At 42.2% G+C, this 13,410-nt stretch overlaps 1 protein-coding gene across 3 annotated transcripts in view; it reads left to right on the forward strand.

Annotated features, from left to right (window-relative positions):
• LSS (lanosterol synthase) overlaps positions 1-13,410 on the forward strand; it is a 213,462-nt gene that overhangs the window by 77,759 nt on the left and 122,293 nt on the right. For all 3 annotated transcript variants that reach the window (XR_003857491.1, XM_029606733.1, XM_029606732.1), the window contains one exon: positions 8,336-8,471. Coding sequence is in view for 2 of the 3 variants with exons in the window: in XM_029606733.1 (XP_029462593.1) it covers positions 8,336-8,471 (136 nt within the window). In the remaining variant the exon portion in view is untranslated. The remainder of the gene's footprint in view (positions 1-8,335; positions 8,472-13,410) is intronic.

Here is a 13,410-nt window from a genome sequence, read left to right on the forward strand (position 1 = left end):
GTTAGCATGGGGCACATTTAAAACTAATCGGAGAAAGTTCTTTTTTACTCAACGCACAATTAAACTCTGGAATTTGTTGCCAGAGAATGTGGTTCGTGCAGTTAGTATAGCTGTGTTTAAAAAAGGATTGGATAAGTTCTTGGTGGAGAAGTCCATTACCTGCTATTAAGTTCACACAGGGGTAGATTTTCAGACGAGCGCGAACAGCCTACTTTTGTTTGCGCTCCAGGCGCAAACAAAAGTACGCTGGATTTTAGTAGATACGCGCGTAGTCGCGCGTATCTACTAAAATCCTGGATCGGCGCGCGCAAGGCTATCGATTTTGTATAGCCTGCGCGCGCCGAGCCGCGCTGCCTCCCCCCGTTCCCTCCAAGGCCGCTCCGAAATCGGAGCGGCCTTGGAGGGAACTTTCCTTTGCCCTCCCCTCACCTTCCCCTCCCTTCCCCTACCTAACCCACCCGCCCGGCCCTGTCTACACCCCCCCCTTACCTTTGTCGGGGGATTTACGCCTCCCGGAGGGAGACGTAAATCCCCGCGCGCCAGCGGGCCTGCTGCGCGCCGGGCCGCGACCTGGGGGCGGGTACGGAGGGCGCGGCCACGCCCCCGGGCCGTAGCCACGCCCCGTACCCGCCCCCAAAACGCTGCCGACACGCCCCCGGAACGCCGCGACGACCGGGCCCGCCCCCGACACGCCCCCCTCCGAGAACCCCGGGACTTACGCGAGTCCCGGGGCTCTGCGCGCGCCGGGAGGCCTATGTAAAATAGGCTTCCCGGCGCGCAGGGCCCTGCTCGCCTAAATCCGCCCGGTTTTGGGCGGATTTAGGCGAGCAGGGCTCTGAAAATCTACCCCTTAGAGAATAGCCACTGCCATTAGCAATGGTTACATGGAATGGGTACTTGCCAGGTTCTTATGGCCTGGATTGGCCACTGTTGGAAACAGGATGCTGGGCTTGATGGACCCTTGGTCTGACCCAGTATGGCATTTTCTTATGTTCTTAAGAACACCTATGGCGCAAGAACCCCTCCACAGCCTCTTTATCAACCTATAAAGCAGCCATGCACAATTACAGAAATACAATCCTCCGTACAAAGAGAGACTTCTACGCCCGCAAAATCCATCACTTCTTCTTTGACGCCAAGGCCCTGTTCTCCTATGTCAAGGATCTTACTCAGCCAGCCTCTTCCACCATCCCAGACAACCTAGCCCAATCCAAATCTTCAGAACTGGTTATCTTCTTCAAGAATAAAATCTTAAACCTCTTAGCCCCGCTCGCCACCTAAAGACACAACCACTTCCTCCTTATTCCTCTACCCAGAAAGCCAACTTCAATGCTTTCAATCCCACTTCTCCCCTCAAAATAGAAAACATACTAAAAAAGATGAAACCTGCCTATCACCCAACGGATTCTATTCCCTCCAAACTACTGCTCAAAATCCCTAATATAATTGCTAAGCCGCTCGCAGAGATTATCAATTGTTCTCTATCTCAAGGTTCAGTTCCAGATTCTCTCAAACTCGCCTCCATTAAACCACTGCTAAAGAAACCCAACCTGAATCCAACTGACCCGGCAAACTTTCGACCCATTGCCAACCTCCCTTTCATTGCCAAACTCATGGAGAGAATCATCAACAAACAGCTTTCTGAATACCTTGAGGATCACAAAATCCTCACCCCAGCTCAATTCGGTTTCCCTAAATCACTGAACACTGAGTCCCTTCTAATCTCTCTCACAGATAACATCCTCTTGGGCCTCGATAAAAAAAAATGTTTCTCCTGGCACTGCTTGATATCTCAGCGGCGTTCGACACCGTGAATCACTCCATCCTAATCAATCATCTTTCTGACATCGGCATCTCAGGATCTGTCCTCAATTGGTTTAAGTCCTTTCTCTGCAATAGGAAATTCAAGGTCAGAATAAGCAACAAGGAATCTCACCCAGTTAGTTCAACACTTGGAGTCCCACAAGGGTCATCACTCTCCCTTACACTTTTCAACATTTATCTCCTCCCCCTCTGCCAATTCCTCTCAAATCTAAAGGTAACCCACTTTATTTACGTGGACGACGTCCAGATTCTCATTCCAGTCACCGAATCATCTCTTTCAAAAGCCCTCGACTTCTGGAACAGTTACCTAAAGTCCATCAACCTCCTATTAACCAGCCTTAATCTAGTGTTCAACACATCAAAAACCGAACTCTTGATCATCTCACAGAACGATAATAAACTAGCTTGCAGCAACCTACTTGCTCCACTTCCATCCTCCATCACCCATGTGAGGGACCTCTGAGTCACTCTTGACAATAGGCTACATCTAAAACATTTATCAGCAATACTACAAAGGAAGGCTTTTACAAACTTCAAATCCTAAAAAAGCTTAAACCCCTCCTGCACCTACATGACTTCCACTCGGTTCTGCAAGCCATCATATTCTCAAAAATTGACTATTGCAATTCCCTCCTACTCGGCCTTCCTGCTTCTTCCACCAAACCCTTACAGATGCTTCAGAACTCTACCGCAAGGATCCTGACGAATCCCAAAAGTGAAGAACATATATCTCCTGTTCTAAAAAATTTACACTGGCTCCCCATCAAATTCAGAATCCTTCACAAAACTCTAATGCTGATTCACAAGTCCATTCACATGCAAACCTCTCTTGATTTAATCATCCCTCTTCGGCATCATACATCTGCCAGACCTATAAGATCAGTATACAAAGGTTCACTCTATGCTCCCCCTGCCAAGTCCTCTCTCAGAAAACGTGCCCTCTCCATGGCGGGGCCCACCCAATGGAATGCTCTACCACCTGATCTTCACCAAGAAACCTGCCAAAGGACGTTCAGAAAAAAAACTTAAGACATGGCTCTTCAGCCAAGCGTTTCCCTGAAGACCTGCTGTATGCTATCAGACTCTTTACACCTCACAGCCCCACTTAATACAGTTTAAAGGACCTTTATTTCTATTTGGTTATGCTGTACTTATACATATATTTTTATCACTATTCATTCTCTTCATGTATTTACATTCTGTACTCATATTTTGGTTATGTTGTACTTATATTTCACCGCTATTCCTCCTTTTCTCTCACCGCTTGTCGACTCGCTCTGTAGTTGTTTATCCCGGTTAAAATCTCCCTGTTTTTTGTAATCCTAACTTCAGTTATATGTAAACCGATGCAATATGATTTTTCATGAACATCGGTATATAAAAGCTTATAAATAAATAAGTACTAAACACAAGACAATCCCATAGTCCAATCACCATCTAATCAAAGCTGATCTATCATACAAAAAACAAATAAAGAAAAGCTCTGAAATGAAAAACACCCAAACATTCAAAAAGAAAATAAAAATGGAAACACCAGCAAATGCATTAGAGATCAAAATTAATGATTTAAACCTAAACAGCTGTTATGCATTTGATTTGTGGGAAAATATAATCAAAGAAATTGCAGATGAACATAGCCCAGTCCAAACAAAAAGTACAAACAAAAGTAAAGAAAATCAGAAAAATGAACTCCTGGTATAATGAAATACTGAAGGAGTCAAAAAAAAAAAAAAACTACTAAGAAAACTAGAAAAAAGATGGTGATAAAAAGCCTACAGATGAATCACTAAGAAGATACAAATCATACCTATCCCAATACCAAACACAAACGAACAAATCAAAAAAAGAATATTACTCAAAACAGGTAAATGGAGTAATATTCAACTTAAAACTCATTTGAGACAGTTAAGAATCTAATTAAAGACCCTTCTTTACAATGAACATTAACTTTACAAAATCATGTAATGATTACGCAACAGCACTAACAGAAAAAATCAAGTTGCTGAAACAACAAATCACTTATTCCTACCCTTTGATAGCAACAGAAGACCTGTCTGCAGAAGATAAATGGCCATCATTTTATAGAGTATTGAAACTGAAGATAAGCAAAATTATACCCAGACTAAATCTGCTACACATCCCCTTGACCCGATACCAGCCACCTTGCTGAAACAAGTAAACCAGACAATAACCCCTACAATCACAGTGCTAGTCAACCTCGCCCTTGCGGAAGGTTATATGCCCCAAGTTCTAAAACAGGCAGTTATAAAACCAATTAAAAAAAAAAAATCTGGAAGACCTGATTGGGATAACTATCGACCAATCTCCAACTTAACCTTCATTGCGAAAGTACTAGAAAAAGTAGTCCTTAACCAATTAGAAAATCATCTTGAAGACAAAAAGACACTTTATCCTAACCAATTTGGATTCCGGAAAAAACACTCAACAGAAACACTTCTTCAATCCTTAACTGATCCTATTTTACGGGTTTTGACTCAAACGAATCATACTGCCTGGTCATGATTTGATTTAACAGCTGCCTTCGACACTGTTGACCATAACCTGCTATGCCAACAGTTGAAAAACATCGGGATTGATGGCAATGTGCTAAAATGGTTTACCTCTTTCCTCGCAGATAGATCATTTCAAGTAAAACTCGACAATCACTTCTCTGACACCTTCCAAAACACAACAGGCATACCGCAAGGATCACTGCTATCAGCAACTTTATTTCATATCTACATGCTGCTCATATACAAATTACTAACAGACCTGGGATTAAACTTCTTCCTATATGCGGATGATCTACAATTCTTTATCCCTCTAACAAAATCATTTGAAAAAACAACACCACTAATTTCTGAATATATGATTAAAATAAAAGAAAAACTAGGTCAGTGGAAACTCTTGATGAACCCCCAAAAAACTGAAATAATTTGGTTGAGCCACAACCCACCAAAATGTATACTCCCAGGGATAGATCTCGAAAGTTGCCAAGTAACCCCAAAAACACAAGTGAGAGACCTAGGGGTCCAAATCGATAAAAATTTGACAGTGAAAGCCCACATAAATAAACTGATTAGATCTGGTTTCCATAAGCTGCGGACATCGAGATGATTGAAATCTGTTGTGCTTAGTAGAAGTTTCAGAACAGTTTTTTTACAATCTCTCTATTCTCAAACCTGGATTTCTGTAATTCCTTACTTCTAGGTCTTTCGGCTAGTCACTTAAAACCTCTGCAACTACTGCAAAAAACCACAACTAGACTATTGTCTGGAGGAAGGAAATTTGACCACATCACCCCAACACAGATGGCTCTGCATTGGCGTCCTGTAGTGTCAAGAATACATTATAAAGTTCTAACAATAATATTCAATAACATTAACACTAACAATAACGATCTGCTGGGAATAACATTTAAACCAGACAATCCCATGCAAACTCTCAGATCACAGAACAAAGGCCTCCTAGAAATCCCGAACTTAAGAAATTCTCACAAATTAGAGAGAGAGTGATATCAATTGCTGGCCCAAAACTATGAAATTCCATGCCAGAGGAACTTCGAACATTAACAGACAAAAAGAAATTCAAGAGTGACTTAAAAACTTGGCTTTTCAAAAATGCCTTCTACTTGACAGAAACACCCAGTTCCCCATTATTCAGACAACCAAAATAAGTTTTGAACAATAACACCCCCCTCACAAACCCCTATAATCTAGCTTTGTTTTCATGTTATATGTCAACCATTGTATTACTTCTGTTTATTATGAATGTTTGACCACCTTGTAACATTCATTATAATTTATGAATGTTTTACCTGTAAACTGTTATGAACTAGTGATTCTCACATGGAATGACAGTATATAAAACATTTAAATAAATTAAATAAAGAGACATTCATAGATCATGGTTATTCGATAGTTTGATAAGACATTCATAATATGGATCTATACATTCATGGGTCAGTTCAATACATTCATAACTCAGTCAGTACTTAAAAGAGGAATAGTAGATGACATGGTGAGTAAAAGTCATAGTTTACTACAAAGAGTATGCATAAACAATAGTTCTTCACTTTAGGTTGAGTATATCTAAGTGGGAATTTATTTGAGAATGTAATTGTTTAGGTCATTAAGTATCAATTTAGAGACTAATTTCTTCTAATTGAGTTAGGAGAAGTTGTATGTGTTACCCCCATGCACTTTTTTTTTTTTTCATTTACATCCTCTAGCCTTTAGGGATCCACAGTGTTTATCCCAAGCCCCTTTGAAATCTTTCACAGTTTTTGCCTTCACCACCTCCTCCAGAAGGGCATTCCAGGCATTCACCACCCTCTCCGTGAAGAAATATTTCCTGATGTTGGTTTGAGTCTTCCTCCCTGGAGTGTCATTACATGATCCCTAGTTCTACTGATTTCTTTCCAACAGAGAAGGTTTGTCGGTTGTGCCTCATTAAAACCTTTCAGGTATCTGAAGATCTGTATCATATCTCCCCTGCACCTCTTCTCCTCCAGGGTATACAAATTTAGGTGCAGTCTCACCATGGAGCGATACAGAGGTATTATGACATTTTCCGTTTTATTCACCATTCCTTTCTAATAATTCCCAACATTCTGTTTGCTTTTTTGACTGCCGCAGCACACTGAACCGACTATTTCAATGTGTTATCCACTATGACGCCTAGATCTCTTTCTTGAGTTGTAGCACCTAATATGGAACCCAACATTGTGTAATTATAGCATAGGTTATTTTTCTCTATATGCATCACCTTGCACTTATCCACATTAAATTTCATCTGCCATTTGGATGCCCAATTTTCCAGTCTCACAAGGTCTTCCTGCAATTTATCACAATCTGCTTGGGATTTAACTACTCTGAACAATTTTGTGTCATCTGAAATTTGATTATCTCACTCGTCTTATTTCTTTCCAGATCATTTATAAATATATTGAAAAGAAGGGTCCCAATACAGATCCCTGAGGCACTCCACTGTCCACTACCTTCCACTGAGAAAATTGTCCATTTAATCCTACTCTGTTTCCTTTCTTTTAGCCAGTTTGCAATCCACGAAAGGACATCACCACCTATCCCATGACTTTTTACTTTTCCTAGAAGTCTCTCATGAGGAAATTTGTCAAACGCCTTCTGAAAATCCAAGTATACTACAACTACCGGTTCACCTTTATCCACATGTTTATTAACCCCTTCAAAAAAGTGAAGCAGATTGTGAGGCAAGAGTTGCCCTGGGTAAAGCCATGCTGACTTTGTTCCATTAAACCATGTCTTTCTATATGTTCTGTGATTTTGATGTGTAGAACACTTTCCATTATTTTTCCTGGCACTGAAGTCAGGCTAACCGGTCTGTAGTTTCCCGGATCGCCCCTGGAGCCCTTTTTAAATATTAGGGTTACATTTGCTATCCCCCAGTCTTCAGGTACAATGGCTGATTTTAATGATAGGTTACAAATTTTTACTAATAGGTCTGAAATTTCATTTTTTAGTTCCTTCAGAACTCTGGGGTGTATACCATCCGGTCCAGGTGATTTACTACTCTTCAGTTTGTCAATCAGGCCTACCACATCTTCTAGGTTCACCGTGATTTGATTCAGTCCATCTGAATCATTACCCATGAAAACCTTCTCCATTACGGGTACCTCCCCAACATCCTCTTCAGTAAACACCGAAGCAAAGAAATCATTTAATCTTTCCGCGATGGCCTTATCTTCTCTAAGTGCCCCTTTAACCCCTCGATCATCTAACGGTCCAACTGACTCCCTCACAGACTTTCTGCTTTGGATATATTTTAAAAAGTTTTTACTGTGAGTTTTTGCCTCTACAGCCAACTTCTTTTCAAATTCTCTCTTAGCCTGACTTATCAATGTCTTACATTTAACTTGCCATCATTTGTTTTATCCTATTTTCTTCTGTTGGATCCTTCTTCCAATTTTTGAATGAAGATCTTTTGGCTAAAATAGCTTCTTTCACCTCCCCTTTTAACCATGCCAGGAATCGTTTTGCCTTCTTTCCACCTTTCTTAATGTGTGGAATACATCTAGACTGTGCTTCTAGAATGGTATTTTTTAACAATGACCACGTCTCTTATAACTATGTTTACAACTCTCTATGTAACACTCCTTCGACTGGAAAGACATTTTAGAAATAAATGATGAATTAGTAGATGTAAAAGTATTCAGATGTTTTCGGTAATGTATGCACATTTACTACTTACAAAATAGCAAATTTTGTGGGTACTTCTGAACCCCCACCCCAGAAAGCCCTTAAATGCCCCTTTTTTTTCTTGTTTAAACAGGATACTGCAAATATGCGCATACCGTCAGTTTATAAATTAGCATATATGCTTATTTGTGCATGGTCCCTCTGTTTCTTTGAAAATTACCTATATTATGTTGGCAGCAGTGTATGAAATAAGTTTTGGCTGTTGCCCTATCTCTGTTTCTGGATGTGTCCTTAATTGCACTAATGTTTATAACTTGAAGTGTTGTTCTTTCTAGGCTCTTTCCTGCCTGGATGCCTGCTCACCCTTCTACATTGTGGTGTCACTGTCGTCAGGTTTACTTGCCAATGAGTTACTGCTATGCTACGCGACTGAGAGCTGATGAAGACAGTCTTATTCGTAGCCTCCGACAGGTGAGGAATTCTCAGTGGCAAACCTGGGGGAATGCAGGGTAAACACGCCACCAAGGCCTGATGCCCCAAGAAAAGACATAAGCAGGGTCCCCAGTCTCCTGTGTTCCTGAAAGTACCTGGATCAGTCCAGACTGCTGGGTTTTGCCTCCCTTCCAGCAGATGGAGACAGAGAAAAAAACTTCGAGAGCACTCCCTCTTAAGCCAGAGTTCTCTGTCTCCAGCAGATGGAGGGGGTGCAAAACCTGCGGTCCTGAACCAATTGGGTTTAAAAAAAAGCCAAAACAGTCTTAGAGCAGCAGGACACCTGGGAGGAAGGAAAAGCTGCTTCTTTTGGGTTTTGTTTTTTTTTTAACCCAAACTGGTTCAGGACCGCAGGTTTTGCACCACCTTCATCTGCTGGAGACGGGAAATACTGAAGAGACACAGGTAGCACTCTGGCTTAAGACGGGAGTGCTCTTGAAGCTTTTTCTCTGTCTCCATCTGCTGGAAGGGAGGCAAAACCCAGCAGTCTGGACTGATCCGTGGTACTACAGGAACGAAAATTAGCAGGTAAGAACCAATTTTCCTATGCTGCAGTAAAGGCTGCAAAATTGGGCCCTCACCAATGTTCCCTGTAAGATACCTGTGCACATAGAAAAGCATAGCATGCACAGGAAAAAGAAACTCGAATGGTGTTTCAAAGAACACTGCATGTAGATTTCTATACTGTTGCACACAAGAACTTTTTTTTGTGCCCACTGCCCATGGAAAATGAGGGAATATTGGTCCTCTCTTTGGAATTGCTGGGTGACCCACGGAATCATGGGAACCAGCAGCAAGGTAGGACAGACATACCTCTATTTCCATTAGATTTATTGGGGATTACAGGATCTTCAATTCATAAAACGTACACAGTGATTTTTACCGAAAATAATACAGTCACAAAAATGTTTGTATTAGTACAAAAGAGTACCCGCTTTAAGTATAATAAAGGACCATCATACTAAGCACTACTGGCAACAAAGGCCTTCATTGCTTTATCAATAATCACCAGTCCAGAAGTTCAAGAATATTTTTTGGTATTTCTTTTGCAAATAAAATTAAATAGAACAAATACTTATCTTTGGGCCTTTCTTTTTTCTTAGCTTTTCTTTATGTATCTGGTGTAACAAATCCCAACAGTCCTGACATGCGCCGTGTTTCAAGATGAAAACTCTGCGTCAAGGGATACTCTTGCACGATACCAAATACTGAAATAAAAGAAAGCCGTTAAAACAGAATACTAGCACATAGCTCACACTCCAACCTTAAAGACGTCAGCTGCTCCACGGGTTCTAACTCAGCCCCGGAAGTACTCCACAATTTATTAGCATCTGATTTGGGGAAAACGCTTCTCATCGGTTGATTATGCAATGTTTTTCTCTGTTCCATAGTGACTAATGATGTCATGATTATATATGAATCAACCGATGAGAAGCGTTTTACTAAATCAGATGCTAATAAATTGTGGAGTACTTCCAGGGCTGGGTTAGAACCCGTGGAGCAGCTGAAGTCTATAAGATTGGGGTGTGTGTCTTGTGGCTTGTTGAGCTATGTGCTAGTATTCTGTTTTAACGGCTTTCTTTTATTTCAGTATTTTTTTTTTTGTGTACTTTATACCGCATATCAAACTTTCTATGCGGGTTAACATAAGTAACATACATAATAAACGCATGAGTCAATAACAATGATAAACAAAAATATCTAATAAAATCATAAAATTAAAAAAAAATTATATTATATAGGGGGACAGGCTTCTTTAAGTCCTTAGAGCAATGTTGCTATTTGATCTGGTCAGTGGTTGAGTTAAATAGGTTGCTTATTCAGCGGAGGTGTTTGATTACTTCCTTCTGCTTTGATATCGATTATACTGAGGGATTGCAGGTGGCACACCGGTATATCTAGGGGGTGCTTTTCAGCTTTTCTCTGACTCCAACTGCTGGAGGGGAGGCATAACCCAGCAGTCTGGACTGATCCTTGGTACTACAGGAACAAAAATTATCAGGTAAGAAACTAATTTTCCTTTTTAGTTCTTTTAGAATTTTGGGGTAGATGGAGTCCTGGTGATTTGTTGTTCTTTAGTCTGTAAATCTGATATATTACACAATAAAACAATTAAAAAATGTATTTAGCTCATGCCTTTTCATTGATGCTCAAAGCAAATTACATATAGGTACAGTAAGGATTACAACCTTAATTATCAGATATTTGTTTTAGTTACTCAGAATCTCCTCCATTAAATGATATTTCAGTTATGGGTTTATTCCCAGCATCCTCTTCAATAAAGATCAAGACAAAGAATTTATTCAGTTTTTCTGCTATGTCCTTGTCCTCCCTAAACACCCCTTCTGCCCCTTGGTCATCTAGTGGCCTAACTGACTCCCTCGCAGGCTTTTTGCTTCAAATATTTTATTGTTAGTTTTTGATTCTCTGGCAATATTCTTCTCAAATTTAGATTCAAATTTTATATTTTTATATTCTGCTTTTCACATTTTTTTCAACACTTCAAAGCAGATTACATTCAGGTACTTTAGGTATTTCCCTATCCCCAGAGGGCTTACAATCTAAGGGGCCGATGCAATACAGTGCGACAGTTTTTTCTGCTTTTCTGTACTTTTTTTTTAAGTAAAAAAAAAAAAAAAAAATCTTGGCAGACCGCCGAGTTATGAAGACAGACGCCGGTAACCCCGGCGGGATCACGACCCCCCAATTTGGGTATTGCATGGTGCCCCCCTTCTGTGCTTTTTATTGCATCGGCCCCTAAGATTGTACCTGAGGCAGTGGAGGGTAAAGTGATTTGCCCAAGGTCACAAGGAGCGACAGGGGGACTTGAACCCTGGTCTCCTGGTTCATAGCCCACTGCTCTAACCACTAGGTTACTCCTCCACTAAAATTTTCTCTTGGCCTGTCTTACTACTGTTTTACATCTATATTACTGCTGCTTATGCGAATGCCTGTTTTCATCATTCAGTTCTCTCCACATTCCCCCTCTCTTTCTTGAGCCTTTCTCCTCTGATTCCTTCTTTTTGCCCAGCCCACCATCCTTCCCTCTTCAATTCTGTCTTCCTGTTCATACCCCAGATCAGTCCAGACAAGTGGATTTTACATCCCTGCCAGCAGATGGAGGCAGAGAATAAAACTTTTCAGGCACTGCTACATAACCGAGAGTGCCACTTGCAGTCCCTCAGTATTTCTTTGTCTCCAGCAGATGGTAGAGGGTGTTATCCCTGCAGTCTGTGACAGTTTTTAAAAAAAAAGAGAGATTGAATATTTCGAGAGAGGCAGAACTTCAGTTGCATGTGTAATCCAGGTGTTAGGTACCTTCATGGGCCATCCCTCAGGTGGAGCTGGGCAAGTGGGGGGTTGCTTATCCCTGGACTGTCTTAGCCTTCAGCATCTGGAGGGACTGAAAGCCAGGGGATCTGCTCCCTCTTTCCCTTCGAGGTCTTCTCCCCCTCACCACTGGCCAAGCACAGGAACAGGGAAGTATATGCTCTTCTGTAGTTTGGTGTCTGTGGTGCCTTTCTTTAGAGCGCTGTGCCTTTAAAAGAAAAATAAGAGAAAGCAGGCACAAGTGAGAACGGGTGGTGTATGTCTATGGTCGGAGTGGCTAGTGCCATGGGAAAAGGAATCGCCGGGGCCTCGTCAGCGCCGGGGACTGGGACAGTTCAGTGTGAGTGACCTGCGTTGTCGGCAGGCCTTCTTGGATCATGGCAGTTGAGTTGATCGCGCCACGTGCACACCAGTAATGGCACCAGCTGAGGAGCAAGGGGGAGAGCCCGCTGGGCCTATGGATTGGACGTGGCTGTCCCAACGCAGCCGCACTTTGTACTGCCTATGCCTTGGGAGGGGAAGGAACCTCCACTGAGGCAGCTAGCACAAAGAGTCACTAAATCTAGCTGGGTCCATTACAGAGGCTTCCGGTGGGGCCGAGGAGGCAGCATTCATTTCTGTTTCACATAGCAAGAAGCAGGCAGCATCCAGAGAGCCCAGGGACTCCTCTCCGCTGGCTCCCATGGTTCAGACTAAATCAGAGTATCAAGGTAGTGGGAGGGAGTCTGAGGAGGACGCAGTGGATGAGAAAGCCATGGATATGGACGGTTTTTCACTGGAGCTTGTTCTGCTCCTTCATAAAGCCTTTTTGCCCAAGAGGGGAGCAGGAGAGAAGCAGCCCCCTAGCCCACTAGTTGCAACCTCCCGCTAAGAGGGTTAAGGCAGCTCCATGAGGAGGAGCTAGAGGCCTTCTCCAATGCCTAGGTCATGTATGTCTTCGGGAGAGGACGAGGGGACCTCAGGGATTCGGAGGATTTGGAAGTCCCACAGGAGGATCTGGGTCCTGACCCTTGGGATGGTACTGGGGATGATCCTATGGATGCTGGGGCAGGTGGTGATCCACATGCAGTCAAGGGCTTGCCAGACCTGGGGGAGATTCAGATCACAGAAGGGGATGACTCGAGAATTGTCTGATTTGTTCCAGAAAGAGGAGTTGTGACCTCTTCTTATGTAGGTCCTCAAGGAGTTACGAAACCCCAAATCCGGATGCTTCCTACTCTCCTCATACTTAGAATAACCCCCTATACCCTATCTATCTCTTCTCTGTCCTTCTACCTCCCACATCCTTCCTCCTCCCACCAATCCCAGAACTTCCTCTTCCTCTTCCTCCTCCTTTTTCCCCATCCAATTGCATTACTTTCCTGCCTACTCTTCCCCCTATACTCCATCCTCAATCCTTCTACTTCTCTTTCCCTTTCCATTTTCTCATCCCTAATCCCTCTTTCTCCTCTCCCAACATCTAGTCCTCGATTCTTATTTCCATCTTGAGATCTTCCTCCTGCATCCCCAAGATCCCCACTACCACTTCCCCACCACTCACTGATACCGTATATTCTTTTCTCTCCATCCAAAAATAAATTTTACAGAT

This window comes from Rhinatrema bivittatum, chromosome 6 (assembly GCF_901001135.1).
Source record: "Rhinatrema bivittatum chromosome 6, aRhiBiv1.1, whole genome shotgun sequence".
NCBI lineage: Eukaryota > Metazoa > Chordata > Amphibia > Gymnophiona > Rhinatrematidae > Rhinatrema > Rhinatrema bivittatum.